The 17,177-nt window shown below is 48.1% G+C and overlaps 1 protein-coding gene across 1 annotated transcript in view; it reads right to left on the reverse strand.

The window, feature by feature from the left end:
* The window catches only part of EIF2AK4 (eukaryotic translation initiation factor 2 alpha kinase 4), a 38,848-nt gene that overhangs the window by 14,720 nt on the left and 6,951 nt on the right, over positions 1-17,177 (reverse strand). The window contains exons 7-22 of the mRNA XM_054400782.1: positions 15,393-15,508; positions 14,328-14,485; positions 13,388-13,923; positions 12,917-13,026; positions 12,203-12,360; positions 11,099-11,511; positions 10,385-10,454; positions 9,222-9,305; positions 8,083-8,205; positions 7,539-7,643; positions 7,271-7,328; positions 6,439-6,518; positions 5,659-5,760; positions 5,040-5,090; positions 1,895-2,131; positions 636-711 (exon numbers count right to left, since the gene is read on the reverse strand). Coding sequence (XP_054256757.1) covers positions 636-711; positions 1,895-2,131; positions 5,040-5,090; positions 5,659-5,760; positions 6,439-6,518; positions 7,271-7,328; positions 7,539-7,643; positions 8,083-8,205; positions 9,222-9,305; positions 10,385-10,454; positions 11,099-11,511; positions 12,203-12,360; positions 12,917-13,026; positions 13,388-13,923; positions 14,328-14,485; positions 15,393-15,508 — 2,477 coding nt within the window. The remainder of the gene's footprint in view (positions 1-635; positions 712-1,894; positions 2,132-5,039; positions 5,091-5,658; positions 5,761-6,438; positions 6,519-7,270; positions 7,329-7,538; positions 7,644-8,082; positions 8,206-9,221; positions 9,306-10,384; positions 10,455-11,098; positions 11,512-12,202; positions 12,361-12,916; positions 13,027-13,387; positions 13,924-14,327; positions 14,486-15,392; positions 15,509-17,177) is intronic.

A 17,177-nucleotide genomic window follows, 5' to 3' on the forward strand; every position in this document is an offset into this window, starting at 1 on the left:
ATAGCATAACAAAAAATAGCATAATATAAAATAGCATAACATAGACTAGCATAATGAACATCTAGAATTTAATAGAGCTTGCAGCATTTCCAATGTGCCAATGTTCTTCCTCTTTTAAAAGCTAAATTGAAGCAGTCACTATTCCTCTGACTGGAGAGAGTCCTGGAGAGCAAAGCCATCAAGGCCTGCATGACAGCAGCCCTGGCCCAGGAAGCTCCTGACCAGCAAAGCATTGCTAAGAGCAGTAACACTGAGGTACCACCACACACTTGCTCACTCCCACCCAGAATGGGACTGGCCTCTCTTCGGAGAGGCTGCTGTGCCCACAGAGCTTGGCCTTTCCCTTACATTCAGGTCTAGCTTCACAGAACACTCCCTACCCCTACAGGCTCATCCAGACTTAGCAGAACCCCCCCACATTTGATGAGACAATCAAGATTCTCACTTCAGACAATCTAAACCTGCAGTTTAAGCGCAATGGCTGTTACCGGGATGCCAAAGTGCCAGCACTAAGCAATGTGAAAGCTCCAGTGCTATGCAAACCTGGGGGCATCCCTTCTGCCTCCTGTGCCAGCACTGAGCCCTCCCCACTCTGCCCAAGCAAGCAAAAGAATGACTTTTGGAAGCACACCCACCGTGTCTTTTAAATATCCGGCTGACAATCTCACAAACATGCTGCTGTATCTTGGCTGCCCAAATAGAAAAACTACCCTGAAACCATCACAAACAAGAAGCACAAATATCATTCACATGCCATGGACACTCCGTGCAACACAGGCAATAAGCATTCTGCCTCAGCCCACTGTGACCACTGCAGTGCTCACATAGTGCAGCTAGCCACAGCCCTAGGAGGCTGCAGCTCCTGCACTGTGGCACCTCACATTCCTTCAGTGAGAGAGATAGCATCCAGGCCAGGCATCCTGGCTGGGATCAGCAATGCTGTGTCCAGTAGCAGCAGGGAGGGGATTGTCCCCTGGGACATAGCTCTGGGGAGGCCACACCTGGAGTATTGTGTCCAGTTTTGGGCACCTCAGTCCAAGAGAGATGTGGAGGTGCTAGAATCAGGGCAGAGGAGGGCAAGGAAGCTGGGAAAGGCCTGGAGAAGAAGTCTGATGAAGAGAGACTGAAGGAGCTGGGGATGGTTAGTTTGAAAGAGAGGAAGCTGAGGGGAGACCTCATTGCTCTCTACAACTACCTGAAAGGAGGTTGTGGAGAGGCTGCTGCTGGTCTCTTCTCACAGGTAGTTAGTGATAGAACAAGAGGGAATGGCCTCAAGCTGCCACTGGGTAGGTTTAGACTGGACAGTAGGAAACATTTTTTCAGGGCAAGAGTGGTCAGGGACTGGAATGTGCTGCCCAGGGAGGTGGTTGAGTCCCCAAGCCTGGATGTGTTTCAAGGTGGTTTGGATGTGGTGCTTGGGGCTATGGTTTAAGGGTGACCCTTGTACAGCAGGGTTCTAGGTTGGACTTGGTGATCCTGAGGGTCTCTTCCAACCTGTTTCTGTGATTCTGAGAAGGGTGAGGAACTGAGAGGGGTGACTTTGACTGGCACTGTTAGAAAGGAGAGGAAGCAGTCAGAGACAACACTCTGCTGGCCATCAGATGCTTCGCAGAACTCCAGAGTGAAAGCAGCAATCATCTGGACACACCCTTAAAGCTTTGGTTGCTGCAATCAAACACTGCTGGTTCCTGCACTGAAGGATGAAGGTTCCAGGGGCAGTGGTTAATTCAAGAGCTCCAAGTACAGACTGCAGCATTAAGTGGGAGCTAACGTGCAGGGTACGCTGAAGAGATAATGCAGTTCTCTCAAACCTGCCAGAGTTTACCTGCAGGAACATTTTTTCAACTCCAACACAGGAAAAATCATCCCCAGACATCCCCTAACACCTACAAACCTTCAGCATATCACTGTCATAGGTATAGTCTATAGCTGGAGAGATACGCTGGGAAAAGATCTGACTCATCATGGTTCTGTAGGCCTTCCCATCCACGTTTGCCAAGGTGTGGTGCAGTACTTCATGGAGTTCAGACTCCTCCATTTGTGGTGGTGGAAGATGTTCACTTTTCAACAGCTCCACAGCTGTTGGTCGTGCTGCAGGGTCGTGTTTCAGGAGCCAGGTAATAACTGTTCTCTACAAATCCAAAGTTTTGCAGTGCAGAAAGATTTTTACATTAGCAGTGCTTACAACAAACTTCCAGCTCAAGACCATGCTGAGACTCTGCAAGAGAGCTGAATCTCTGCACCTGATATTCTCTGCTTACTAAGCTCCACAGATGTTTGATTGGGTTGTTGCTATCTGAACACAAACAGTAGCAGAAATGTGCCTCCTGCGACAACATAATAGGCACTGCCCTTTGCTGTTCTAGGTTAGGCTGGCTCTGGTGTCTCAGTCATTGCTGTTCTAGGTTAGGCTGGCTCTGGTGTCTCAGTCATTGCTGTTCTAGGTTAGGCTGGCTCTGGTGTCTCAGTCATTGCTGTTCTAGGTTAGGCTGGCTCTGGTGTCTCGGACATTGCTATTCTAGGTAAGGGTGACTCTGGTGTCTCAGTCATTGCTGTTCTAGGTTAGGCTGGCTCTGGTGTCTCTGTCATTGCTGTTCTAGGTAAGGCTGACTCTGGTGTCTCGGTCATTGCTGTTCTAGGTGAGGCTGGCTCTGGTGTCTCGGTCATTGCTGTTCTAGGTTAGGCTGGCTCTGGTGTCTCTGTTGTTCTAGGTTAGGCTGGCTCTGGTGTCTCTGTTGTTCTAGGTTAGGCTGGCTCTGGTGTCTCGGTCATTGATGTTCTAGGTTAGGCTGGCTCTGGTGTCTCGGTCATTGCTGTTCTAGGTTAGGCAGGCTCTGGTGTCTGGGTCTTTGCTGTTCTACACTAGGCTGGCTCTGCTGTCTCGGCCATTGCTATTCTAGGTTAGGCAGGCTCTGGTGTCTCGGTCATTGCTGTTCTAGGTAAGGCTGGCTCTGGTGTCTCGGTCATTGCTGTTCTAGGTTACGCTGGCTGTGGTGTCTCGGTCATTGCTGTTCTAGGGTAAGGCTGGCTCTGGTGTCTCTGCTGCTCTAGGTTACGCTGGCTGTGGTGTCTCGGTCATTGCTGTTCTAGGGTAAGGCTGGCTCTGGTGTCTCTGCTGCTCTAGGTTAGGCTGGCTCTGGTGTCTCGGCCATTGCTATTCTAGGTAAGGCAGGCTCTGGTGTCTCTGTCTTTGTTGTTCTAGGTTAGGCTGGCTCTGGTGTCTCGGTCATTGCTGTTCTAGGTAAGGCTGGCTCTGGTGTCGCTGTCTTTGCTGTTCTAGGTAAGGCTGGCTCTGGTGTCGCTGTCTTTGCTGTTCTAGGTTAGGCTGGCTCTGGTGTCTCGGTCATTGCTGTTCTCGGTAAGGCTGGCTCTGGTGTCGCTGTCTTTGCTGTTCTAGGTTAGGCTGGCTCTGCTGTCTCGGTCATTGCTGTTCTCGGTAAGGCTGGCTCTGCTGCCTCGGACATTGCTGTTCTAGGTAAGGCTGGCTCTGGTGTCTGTCTTTGCTGTTCTAGGTTAGGCTGGCTCTGGTGTCTCGGTCATTGCTGTTCTCGGTAAGGCTGGCTCTGCTGCCTCGGACATTGCTGTTCTAGGTAAGGCTGGCTCTGGTGTCTGTCTTTGCTGTTCTAGGTTAGGCTGGCTCTGCTGTCTCGGTCATTGCTGTTCTAGGGTAAGGCTGGCTCTGGAGTCTCTGTCTTTGCTGTTCTAGGTTAGGCTGGCTCTGGAGTCTCTGTCTTTGCTGTTCTAGGTAAGGCTGGCTCTGGTGTCTCGGTTATTGCTATTCTAGGTAAGGCTGGCTCTGGTGTCTCGGTCTTTGCTGTTCTAGGTTAGGCTGGCTCTGGTGTCTCGGTCATTGATGTTCTAGGTAAGGCTGGCTCTGGTGTCTGTCTTTGCTGTTCTAGGTTAGGCTGGCTCTGGTGTCTCGGTCATTGCTGTTCTAGGGTAAGGCTGGCTCTGGTGTCTCGGTCATTGCTGTTCTAGGGTAAGGCTGGCTCTGGTGTCTCTGTCTTTGCTGTTCTAGGTAAGGCTGGCTCTGGTGTCTCGGTCATTGCTGTTCTAGGTTAGGCTGGCTCTGGTGTCTCTGTCTTTGCTATTTTAGGTAAGGCTGGCTCTGGTGTCTCTGTCTTTGCTGTTCTACGTTAGGCTGGCTCTGGTGTCTCGGTCATTGCTGTTCTAGGTAAAGCTGGCTCTGGTGTCTCAGTCATTGATGTTCTAGGTTAGGCTGGCTCTGGTGTCTCAGTCATTGCTGTTCTAGGTAAGGCTGGCTCTGGTGTCTCTGTCTTTGCTATTTTAGGTAAGGCTGGCGCTGCTGTCTCTGTCTTTGTTGTTCTAGGTAAGGCTGGCTCTAGTGTCTCTGTCACAAAGTTAAGAGATCACAATCAGATGAGCAATACAAAGATTTGAGAGCTACAGCTGTTACCCAAGAGGGAACCTTCCTGCCATGTTTATTACAGTGTACAGGAGGGGAGCGTTTTTCTGGTGCTAGTAACAGGCAGATTGCTGCTTCACAGGCAACAGCCAGGAAGCTAAAGGTCAGCAAGAGAGCCCAGCAACACCAAGACAAAGTTATCTAGGTGATGCAGAGAAGCTGACACTGCTGCTTCTCACTTCATGTCTTTGCCATGGAGGCACCCAGAGCAGCTCCTGGCAGCTCTGTTCCCACTCAGAGCAGCTCACTTAGCCTCACACCTCTTTCTGTTCTGAGACTCCCTCCAGAGCTTTAAGAGTTAAACCACAGAGCTGCCATGTGTCAGAGCCCAAACAGTCCTAACCCTCCCCCAACCCTCCTGCAGAGCTCCAAAGGCATGGTAGTGAACTCTGCATTTCTCTGCCTGTGCTTGGCCAGCTCTGTGGGGGAGTCTATTGCCATCCCAGCTTTGTACATTATGTTAAGATCTTTTTTCCTTACATTGATTTGATGCCACCAGATCAGATCATGGCATCAGAATTTGGCAGACATTACTAATTTAGAATTAAATGGAAAAAATGCTAATTATTTGGTTTGTGACAGGGAATCATGTTGAAAATGTCTTCAAAATTACCTGCTTGGCATGCTTGACTTCATCAAAGTCTTTAGGAAAGACAATAGTAGGCTAGAAAGACAAAAACACATTTGCACTGTGACAGCCAGCACAGCTTGCTGAGAATGTTGAAATCTGCAGAACTTGGGGCTGAGGAACTTAGCATTTTTATTGCAGTGGGGAAAAGGACCCAAACAAGCAAACAGCAACCCCTCACATGACAAATGCAGTTCCCAGAGCTGGAAAGGGTGGCACTGAAATGCTCCTCTGGTGTTCTGTACATGAGGGTACCACCCAGAACCACAAGCAAGGCTCCTGAGGGACACCCACAGGGGCTAACCCGGGGTGTGCTATGGCCAGGATGTCTTCACCTGATCTTTACACTGGGTGTGCTCTGCACCCTAAGAATTAATTTCCCAGACAGAACACTGATTGATGGCAACCCCATGAGGGAGCCCACAGTGCATCAGGGCATGGCAGGACCAGCTTCAGTTTTATTCTTCACTTTTCATTACCTATTTTACAAACACACTTATTTTCAGCACTCCCTGTGTAAACATTTCTGCTATGTTTGCATCCTTTTGGCTCTCTTGGACTATTTGCTGCACAGAACTGGTACAGCTGCTGTCTGTGTACTCACCAGTCTGAGCTGACCAAGAACAAATATCCTCTCTGATGCAGTGCTCATGGGGTGGTAAGACATTTCAAAGAATATGATACCCAGGCTGAACAGGTCCACTTTCTACAGGGGAAAAACATTTAAACTTCAATGTAACACCTGTGGAGGCTCTGCAGAAGATGCCAGAAGAGAAAGAAAACATCTGCGGATGAATGTCACAGCATGGTGCAGCTGGGGAGAGGGGTGGAGTTTGGTGTGGCTTTGTTTCGCTTTTTTAAAACGGTGTGTCGTTAAGGGACACAATCCACTAAGTGCTGCTGCAATTCCATGCCACCACAGCACTTCCAGGACATAAAGGACTCCCACTTTGTAAACACTCTAACTTTCAAATTCAGCTTGTGCTGGCATACAAAGAGCATTGTCTGGTGGGAATGTGCACCCCACCTCCCAGAATCACAGCCTAGGAACCCAGGAAAGCAATGCATACTTCTGATGATGACATTTTCCCTTAACTGAGGCTGCAAGGCTTCTATCCAACTCATTTATAAAGGTCCTCCAGATTACCAGCAGCCTGAAATCACTTGCACCTAGTCATGGTCACAGCACAGGCAGACACTTGCCCACATCCTTCTGCTCTTGATGTCCTCTCAAAAGGAGTGTTTCTCACTCCCTTCTTCCTACAGCAGTCCCACCACATCCTGCTCCACCTTGAACTCACCTTTGTTAGGCAGGAATGACCTAACCAGTACATGATACCTTAGATCTCTCACTACCTTCTCATCAAGTCCTCTCCAGTCATACCTGATTGTAGGTAGACTTGGTGCTTCCTTGGACCTCTGGGCTGACATAGAGTGCGGTGCCAACCATCCCTGTCAAGTTACCTGCATGGCAAATGGGACAGGACTAGATGCAAGCATCTGGGTGAGAAATGCAGCAGCAAAGGCAGGGAAACAACTCATCTGCTCTCCTCACTTCTTGTGGAATGCTGTCCTTACTAAGAGATGCAGCCAACAACAGTTTACCAAACAGGAAGCTTTTACCAAAACAGAGAGTGAGGTTTTTACCAGAACACAGAGTGAGGTTTTACCAGAACACAGAGTGAGGTTTTATCAGAACACAGAGTGAGGTTTTACCATCACAAGCATCTGTGTCTGTCTACAGCAGCTGAGCTCTTGCTTTACAGCATCGTAGGCCAGTACACAAACACCACAACTAAATTCCCTTCCATTACACTCATGACACACAATGTACTCAAAACACAAAAATTCAGCCTGTTAAAGTCGTCAAAAAACCAACTAACCATAATCCCTGAAGTATTTAAACTGTCCTATGGAAGCAAGAGACCAGAAGTGGGGGTGGAACAGACACACAGGATTGCTGCACACCTCCCCAGGAGTGAAGCAGTGAGCTGTGGCAGAAGGCTGGCAGTGGAAGCCAATTCCCTTTCAGCTAACAGCCAAAGCTGTCAGATGCTAGGTAAGAGATCCACCTCAATGTGGGTGGGTGGGTCTGGCCCCAAGTAACAAAGGGTTTCTTTTCAAAGAATGAATGGAAGTTTGAACACAGTATACAAGACTGCAGAATGGAAATGCTTGCTGAAAACAATGCAGAACAAGCTACTGTGTAAACTAACCTGATGGGTCAGACATAGCAGAACTATCTGAGTGATTTTCCTCTTGTTTAGAGACCACCTGAAATGAGGAAAACAGAGAAGGCCTTGAAAGGCTTCTGCTGGTGTTTCTGGCTGCTATGGTTCAACTCCAGAAGCTTAGAAATTAAAAAGCTGATGGCATTCACAACATGAAGTCCAACGAGCACTATGTTTGTGTTTTACTTTTGTCTTTCATGTTCTTTCAACACCAAATTCAGGGTTTCTTTCATTCACTTCCAGCTGTACTTACTGCATTTGCTGGATGATCTGTGGCTAAACCAAAATCACCAATCTTGACATGATCACCTGAATCTAAAAAAATGTTCACAGGCTTCAGGTCTCTGTGGATCATTCCCTGTTACAGCAGGAGAGAAGAGAACATGAAACAATCAATGCAACCCAAAACAAAACTCTTTAAACCAGACCGGAAAATCGTGTTGCATACTTGTATTACAGTGGCAGCTCTACTGCATGAAGTCCCTGATAATTAATTTTGAAGACTATAGTTTCTAGCCCAGAAGCTAGAATCAGTTCTAGACAGTATTAGATACCCAAAAAAATTAGATACATTTTAAAGGTGGTCACATTTTTGTGACACAGGGAACAATCGGAAGTAGTTCATGATAAACATGACTAAAATATTCTAAACCCACAGAGCTGATTAATAATGGAAGGGGCAAAAAATTAATCTTACTAAAAATGCCCCCAGATGGACAGAATCTGAAGAGTCCCCTACAGAAAAAAAGGCATGAATGTGCCTGTTATGGACAGGTCCCAATGTGCCATCTACCAACCTTCTCGTGGATGTAAGCTAAGCCATCTAAGATCTCTCTGAAAAGCCTCCACAGCCGACTGGTGTCCTCACACAGCCCCTGGTCAATGGTGTCCCTCAGCGTGCTCTTCTCACAGTACTCCATCTTCATCCGTGTGAATAGAGGGGACAGAAGGAGACAGAGCAGCTCGGTCACAGGAAGAGGCCATCAGAAACCTCTATCTGTGTGTACTGGAGTGCCTGGGTCTGTCACACAGGGCTCAGGAGCTAGCAGCACCAGAACATTCAGGTGTTTGGAGTTTTCCATGCATTCACTCCTGGGTCCTCACTCATGCTCTGGCTTGTAGGGCAGCACGTTCTCCAGCAATGCTACAGCAGGCTGAAACCAGCCAAGCCATGGTGTGTGTTTAAGCTGAACTTGAAACAGTCCCTGGTTTTATTTTGCTTGATGTTTTAAGTGCTTATACTATGAATAATCAAAACACCTGTGAAGATGCTTATCAAAGTCTAATTGTATCTACTTGTATCTTCCTTCCAGACAAGCTCTAGCATGAAGTGGGTGACAACAGACTGCATAATGACACACAACAGTCAGCTAGGAGAGCTGACTTCTCCTAACACAAAGGAGGGGTTGTCATTGTGAAGCCTTTGATGAGCAGGAGGAAGATTTTAGAGCTGTGAAACGCAGCTTCCTCCCAGAATACATTGGGAATGAGCAGCACAACCAAGCTCATGGACACCAGCTACAACATTAGGGGGGTGGGATGGTTACTCTAAACAAGTAACAAGCACAAGGCTAACCAACTCTCTGGAAGCCATGGACTCCAAAGATTGACTGGCTGGGGTGTTGTAAGGCTAGGTCAGAAGCTGCCAACTTTTACTTGCACACAAGCAATGAGAGTGATCCCACTCCAAACCACAGCACTATGGAACTCTGCTCTCTGCAGGCACAGCTGTAGAGCCCTGGAAGGCACAACAAACCACACGTGCTGCATGGTGACTGCCACCAGCCACAAGCCCTTCAGAAAACACATCAACACTGACCTTAGCCTCCTGTGCATTCTCTAAAGACCATTACTGTTCTCAAGCAAGGCAGCCATTACCCTCTGCAGGCCCAAATACCCAGAGCTGCCTTCTCTGCAAACACAAGCAGGCTGGTACCTGAATGTACAGGTAGTGCACTGTCTGGATAACTGCTGTCCTGTCCTCTCCTCCATGGCTGCTCTTCTCATTGCCTTCTTCATCCTTTAGCACAACAAAAGCAACACCACAGTAAGCCAGAGGAAGCTGCCCAGGGTTAGTTTTAGGCATACTATCTTTTACTGATGAGAACTCATCCTCTGTGGCTACTGTAACAGGGAAATAATACACTGACACTTTTGTAATGGCACTGCTTCTGAATCAACTAGAAATAAGAGGTGTGACCCAACTCTCACGTTCTAAGGGAGAGCAAGTAACATTTTGCCAGCGTTAGACACTGGACAAAAAATATTCCATGAGCTCTGGATGAAACAGTGTGTACCAATTCTAATAAAAAAAGCCAAAGCCAAGCAAAACCCTTGAAATAAAACTATACAGAGCTTACTAAATGGGATGCAACCTCCACCCCACTCACCTGGGATGCAGTGTAGTCAAAGCTCCACTGCCATACTACTATGTATCAGAAGGGTTTTCATGCCAGTGTACACCCCAACAGAGAGAGGCAGGAGAGAGCCTTTCACAGACCATCAGGACTGACAAAGATGCTGCAGCAAACAGCAGGTTAGCCTTCTGGTGATGCTTGGCACCAACTGCTCACAGCAAGTGCTGGGATACAAAACCTTAAAGTCACCTAAACCCTTACACATCTCTCTGCCTTCTCACCCCTTTCTGACTGCCAGCAATATACAGTCCTCACTTTCAGAAAGCAGCTAGCACGACCAAATCCATTGGTGTCTACAAGCCCAAAGCAGAGCATCTCAGCTGTCAGTCCCTGTGGCTGACAGGCCACCTACACACTGACACTGAAGCTTGCATTGAGCAGGCTCAGCACCACGAAGTCGCACTCACATTCAGCCCAGCCAATACCATGGGAAACAGTATCACAGTACATTAGAGGTTGGAAGGGACCCCCAGAGATCATCAGGTCCAACCCACAGACTCTGATTAGCAGCATCAGGCTGGTTTCTGTGGAATGCACCTGGTGATGGCAAAACACTTACTCTGGCAGAACACAACTTTGTACCCAGAAGTGAAACCAGTCTTCCCAACACACCCGTCTGCTTGTAAAAGGCTATTCTAACACTTGTGACTCCACCTCACTAACTTCAGCATCATATACTTACTGGAGTGTGAGCTTTACTGTTCTCATCCTCATTATCAAAAATGATTTCACTGTCAGAATCTGTGGTTGGCCTGTTTAAAAATGAGAAAGGAAAAAAAACAAACCAAAACAAACCAGAAGTTTTGGGTACCAAGAAATATTTACTAGGAAATCTAGAAACTACTTGCATGAAAAAAGAAGAAAGTCTAAGCTTCTGTTGAAGCCCTTCCATGTGCCTTAAACAAAAAAAAGCCACCCAAAAGCCAGAAAAGCCACACTTGCAGTGACAGCCCAGTCTCTTGGAGGGAAGCTGTGGGTTTGCTTCAGGAACAATGTCTATATGTATTAACGAAACTGAGCTAAGTTTACTTGCTTAAACCAAACCCCACTCTGCAGGCAGGCATGGAATGTGTTAGTAAAAGAAACAAGTAAGAATCGGTTCAGGATTTGTCATGTTTCTGTTACTGTTTAGTAAAAACTCTGCTCAAGGTTAGAGAGCACAGTTCAGCCCTGACACAAATGGTAAGAAACTTCCAGAAGCCTAAACCCAGTTTTCCTTTGTACAATGACAGTTTTTAGCCACGCATTTTCGTTCCCCTGGCTGACTGCTGGCAAACAGTTTTTGACCCAGGGGACAGAAGCAAAACACAGTGAAGCCCCTGTGGCAAAGGCAGTGGTAAGAGGCAGCCATGGCAAGCCCAGCTCCAGCCCTGCTGGCTACGGTGCCAGCACTTACAGAAAGGAATGTGCGAATACCCCGTCGCCATCGTCCTCCTCGTCACTGGACTCCTGGGCAGCTGCACTGAACTTGCTGCTGGAGGAGCGCTCGCAGGAGGTGCTCCACTCGACAGAGCTGGTCAGGACTGGGGGCGGCACGTCAGCCTCCCGGGCATGTGGCTGCTGGGCAGCCAGGCTGAGCAGCCCAGCTCTGGCAGCCATTCTCTTCTCCTCGGCCGTGTCGGACACGGGCAGCGCAGGCACAGGGCTCTGGTGCCTCTCTATCCAGGCATTGTAGTACCTGACGATGTTCTCGTGGTTGAGGCGGGACAGCAGCGTCACCTCCCCCTTGATCCTGCGGAACTGCTTGCTGGCAGGGCTGACGCGGATGCGCTTCACCGCGTAGTAGCAGCCGTCCAGCTTGTTCTGCACCTGCGGGCCTCAAGCCAGATGCTGGTCAGTGCCTTACCAGGGAGAGTAACTGCACGGGAAAGGACTCTTCCCTTCCCCCTGGGAAATTACTACCCTTCAAATGCAAGACTTCTGCCCAGACTCCCAGCAACCCCCGCCACGCTCATCAGGCTGCCAGCTGCAGATAAACCCCATGGCACAGGCACAGCATGTGAGAAGGTCATGAACCAAAGCAGGCAAATACTGCAGAGAAAAACACATCCCAAAAAAAGGCTCTCACAGAGGGAAACCACTTTTATTCCATAGAATCATAGAATGGTTCAGGCCAGAAGGATCTCCAAAGGTCATCCAGTCCCACCTCCCCACAGGTTGCCCAGGGCCTCCTCAAGTTTTACCTTGAGTATCTCCAGGGAAAACGCCTCAACCACCTCCTTGGGCAGCCTGTTCCACTGTTCCACCACCCTCATAGTGAAGAACTTCTTCCTGATATCCAGTCTAAATCTGCCCTTCTCTCGTTTGAAGCCATTGCTCCTTGTCCTGTCCCTGTAGGCCTTTGCAAACAGCCTCTTCCCATCTTTCCTGTAGCCCCTTCAGGTACTGGCAGGCTGCTATCAGGTCTCCCTGGAGCCTCCTCTTCTCCAGGCTGAACAACCCCAGCTCCCTCAGCTCTCTCAGTCCTCGTAGGAGAGGTGGTCCAACCCCCTAATCATACCTTGATGACTGCTCCAAAAGCCCCCTTGCCAAGCAACTGCAGCTCTTCGAACTCATTGTAGTAGCGGGAAAACTGCCGCTGTGTTTCTAAGCAGAAGGAAGTGCCAGGGACCTGGCTGCTGGGCACCACAGTCTCAATGCAATCCATGCCTGCTGAGTCTGCAACCAGGACAGCAAAGTTACCACCACCCGGAGTGTGGGGACTTGGAAATAAGGCACAGGGGACTGCCAAATCACCAGCAGGGAAGATATACACCAAAGTACCTTCAAGTGCAACTAAAAGCTAAAACACAGAGGTGCTGAGCGGTGTGGAGGCAGGCTCTGGTATCAGCACACAACACAGCACATCTCTGAAGTACTAACACCAATTGTGCTGCACAGAGAAATGGACTCTAACAAGAACCACAGGAGGGAAGAAGCCTCACTGGAATAGCATCTCCCAAGGACAAAGTGAAGGGTGCCATTTACACCATGGAGGAGGTGGATGCATTTGTGAGTCTTAATCAAAGCATCAGCATCCTCTGCTGCTGAGAGCACAGGGAGTCCACCCCAGCTAGTCAGGGACACAGAAGCTAAAGGCCATGCTAGCTTTTGGGATAGCTAATCTAAAACACTTGTGCAGTCTTGTGAGGCCCTAGCATAGCCCCATTCTTCTGTTATTGCAGGCATGTAGGCTGCTCAATCAGCAGGAAGTGGAAAGAACAAAGCCTCTTACCATCTAGATTTTCCTCAGCCACAGGGATTTTCATCCGTGCAATGTTCACAAAGCTGTGCTGTAACAGCTGCTGAGGAGTCCATCTTGCTTTGTCCTCCAAGCAAACACATCTGACAACAAATCAAGACAAGAACTGCTTAAGGACCTACTCCACATCAGGCCTAAATATTCAGAGATGTCTCCTCATATTTAAGAAATCATCACCTTGATCATTCAGATGGAATCAGAAGCAATGATAGACTAAGTGACTTAGCTACAGTGACACACAAAGCTGGTGGCAGGGCAGAGAGAAGAGCACCTGTCCTCCCAAACCCCAGAGCAGCAGCCTGGGCTGGGAGGGAGCAATCACCTTTCTCTGGTGACTGGTGCCACAGGGGGATTTAGCTGCTCTCTCATAGAGACTTTTGAGTCTTTAGAAAAATAATGTTTAAAGATCCAAGAGAAAAAGTGACAGGAATGCACCCAACGTACTTCTCCAGGAAATCCTGGAAGTCAGCAGGCAAACTGGCAGGGACAGTAACTGGATATTCCTTGGCTGCTTGGCCCTGGCTGAGCGCAAGCAGCAGCAGCCCCAGGCTCCAGACATCTCCCTTCTTGCCAGGCTTGCTGGGCAGCAGGTCCTCGCTGAAGCGCACCTTGGGCTGCTCAAACACGTCTGCCTTGCAGATGTCAGCCAGGCGCTTGGAGATGCTGTAGTCTGTCACCTTGACGCTCCCTTCAGCATCCACCAGCACGCTGGCAGCACCCAGGACCTTGTGCACCACCGAATTGCTGTGCAGGTAGTCGAGAGCCGACAGGATCTGGGTGGCGTAATGGCGCAGCTGCTCGATTGGGACTGGAGCCTCCTTGTCTAGGTAGGCAGCGAGGCTGCAGCCACCGACATGCTCCACCAGCATGTGCACCACGATGGACTCCTCCTGCTCCTGAAGGGTCAGGCTTTTATAGTGTACTATGTTGGGGTGGCTCAGCTTGGTCAGGGAGCTGAACTCTGTCTCTGCCCCCTGAAGCTGTTGGAGAAACACAAGGTGACATGCACTGTGTCACTGCCCAGACACAAGCCCTGCAGAACACATGCAGGACAGGCGACACCCTGTCCTCTTCTGGAAGGGCAGCACTGTGCCCAGGCGGTAAGGACACCCTGCCAGGTAAGACTGGCTCCCTCTGTCCCCAGGGCGTTGCTGGGGTTTTGGTTATGCACACCTGCAAATCTATCTTCTTGCACAGCTATCACTGCAGATAAGCTCCTGAGTACCCTACTATACACACCCTTTTTTGTGCTGCAGCCACCTTCCACAGCAGCACTTTCAATCTCATCACCACCTTCCCAAGCTGAACATCAACCAGCAGCCTCAAGCAAAGCACTGAACTCCATCTAACCTTTATTAAACCAAATACACAATACAGGCATTACCTGCTTCTTACACTTCTCAATCTTTTCTCTTTCATGTGTTGTCAAGCACCTTCCCATCTTCTTTTGCCAGTGCAGAACCCACTCATATATCAAAACGAAGTCTCCACTGCGAATTTCCAAGGCATTGTAGACTGATTTACCAAGATGTTCATCCTTGCCTGCACACAAAGGGAGAGAAGAGGGACAGGGCTTCTTTGGTTTAAGGACTTGACAAGAGTTCCTGCAAAGGCTAAACAAACACCAGCAAGGCTGCCTTCTAGAACTTCAGAAACACACAGACCTGCTTCAGCTGAATCATGTAAGCATGGAAAATACCAGTTTTGGTGAGACTGAATGCTGTGCAGTGGGAGTCAAATGAAAGCAACAGCAAGCACATTGGCAAAATTTGCTGCTTTTTAAATCATTCCAGCTATTAAATGCACACCCTTCCTGCTGAGCAGATGTTGAGCTTCACCCACAGTACCGTAATTGTTCCTCCTCAAGCTGCAAAATAAAAATCTCTTTGCTCCAGAGACTTTCAGGCTGCTCATCCTGTCACTGAGGAACTGCTATGCTGAAAACAACAAAGGCATTTGATGGCCTGTTCATACAGACCTCATGGAGAAGGCCTTTCAGCACTGAAACCTCCTGTCCATGCGTTTCTGCTGGTGCTAAAACCACTGCTTTTATGCCATTGCTACCAGCAACAGTGGAAGCAGAACAAGTATGCATTTCTAAGCCTGTGATTATCCCTGCTTCCACACTGCTGACAGCAAAAGGACTTCTTGCTTGGTAGCCATGTGGATCTGATCAACTACTTACATTTAAGTGCAAATTGGTTTGGGTATTATTTTAGTCATGTAAGGAACACAAAAAGTTGAGAAGGTGGAGTTTTTGTATATCTATTCAGTTACTGCAAAGTAACCTTTCCTATGTCTCTCCCTCACTCTGTGACATTTCACCATCCACAATATTCTCTCCAGCCTTGCTGCTTGTATCTGTGGTTTAAGTTCTTCTTCTAAAACAACCCACACAAACCCCAGCCCAACCCCCAGTGTTTTGAGCTGCAGCTGCAATGTTGCTTACCCAGACATTTTCCTTTATGGACAGTGAGAAGTCCAGCACCAGCGGTGCTGAAGTTCAAAACCTCATGGTTCCCTGAGGCCTCCTTGTTACTGCCTGTGGAAAGCTGCCGTTCTCGCCTGCAGTGGGAACACAACATTCCTCTCCAACACAAACAGCCTGCACAGATGCACTCCCTAGTCCTACAGACACCCATGCCTTTGTGTCTGGTCAGAAACCCAGCATCTGAGCAGCAACATCATGCTGCATGGAGTCTCTGCATTCAAAGCCGGGAGCTGAATCCAAACCTTAGAACTTCTGCACTCCAAGATGGGAGTGGAAAGGAAAAAGAAGTAAACATACCACAGCTCTGAAGAAGATCTAAGTTGGATTTGCTTCCTTTCAAAACAGCACAGAAAGCAAATATATGCAGTTCTGGAAGCTCATTCTAGCTTCAGCTTAATTCATTTTCTCAACTTAAAATGAGCTCCCCATTTGCCTCCCTTACTAAACTCCTTCAAGGGCATTATGGAACTGCAATGAGACCAGAAAGAGCTTGAGACCACTAACCCACAGCGACCTCCACTATTTCTTACAATCAAATGAACAGAAATATCAGTAGTGCAAGAGTATCCTCCAAACAGATGCAGTTACATACAGAGACCACAGGAGTATGTGGAGGGTCATGTGTGATGGTTTAAAACCGTCTTTTTAATTTTTCTTCTCAAAGTTCAAGCAGAGAAAGCAAAATAGTGTAAATAAGTCACTATTGGGTGTAAGAAAGCAAAATAGTGATTGTTCTAAACACTTCCATTGGAGAGATAGAAATGTTTAAGAACCACTACTCAAAACAAAGTAGGGGCAGTCGGGGCAACTTGCTGGACTGTCTGGCTGCTGCTGCTTCTTCTCTTCTGGCTGGAGATAACACGTACTGACCTTGGTGAGCTAAGTTAAGAGCTTCTCTGCTTCTATCTCTCTGCCTTCTGCCAAGAGGGTCTGGGGGGAGGCCCCTTGGGAGGTCCCCTCAGGGGAAGCAAAGGGAGCTTGGTTGTGCTTTTCTGTTGTGAATTTTTGTATATTTGTACATATTCCTTGCATTTCATCACAGATTGTAGATTTGCTTGTAAATACAGCTTTCATTTGCTTTCCAGACTGAGCTAGCCTGGTTATTGTCGGTGGGGGGGGGGGGGGAATTTCAGCTCACACTGATACAGTCATGTAAAAGCACTTTCAAAATATTGGATTTATTTGGAAAAGAAACAAAACCAAAGCCAAACCAGTAAAGAAAAGAGCAACACAGAAAGGAGATGCAAAAGGGAACTTCTCTAAAGAAAAACACACAAAGACAACATCTAGCCTTTTGAGTTCAAACATGTATTGTACAAATGAGGTTCTTTCAGATTCTAACAACCTTCTAAAATGCAGTGTCCCTCTAGCCGAAGTTTCAGGCTTCATGAACATAAACCTGGCAGCAGAGCCCTCAGAAAAGTGCATGTCTAAGCCTCTGCTCAGCCCTACAGACAGAGCATCACCATTTTCCCCTTGGGAAGTTGCTCTGCCCTAATGGCAGTCAACATTATCCATTTTTGCAATAGGTGTATCTTGCCAGCAAATGTCTGGAAAGAAAGGGAAGCTTTAATTTATTGTGGTATTCCAAAATCTTCATAAGCTTATTTTAAAATAATTTTTCAGCACTTGCCAGCATCCTTTGAAACAACCAAGGAAGCCCTGAATGACTGCCAAAGATTTTCTGATTTCAGCTGAAGGCCAAGCTGACTCTCTGAACTGGGGACTTCAAGTTATCCCTAG

This window comes from Indicator indicator, chromosome 4, assembly GCF_027791375.1.
Source record: "Indicator indicator isolate 239-I01 chromosome 4, UM_Iind_1.1, whole genome shotgun sequence".
NCBI classification, from domain to species: domain Eukaryota; kingdom Metazoa; phylum Chordata; class Aves; order Piciformes; family Indicatoridae; genus Indicator; species Indicator indicator.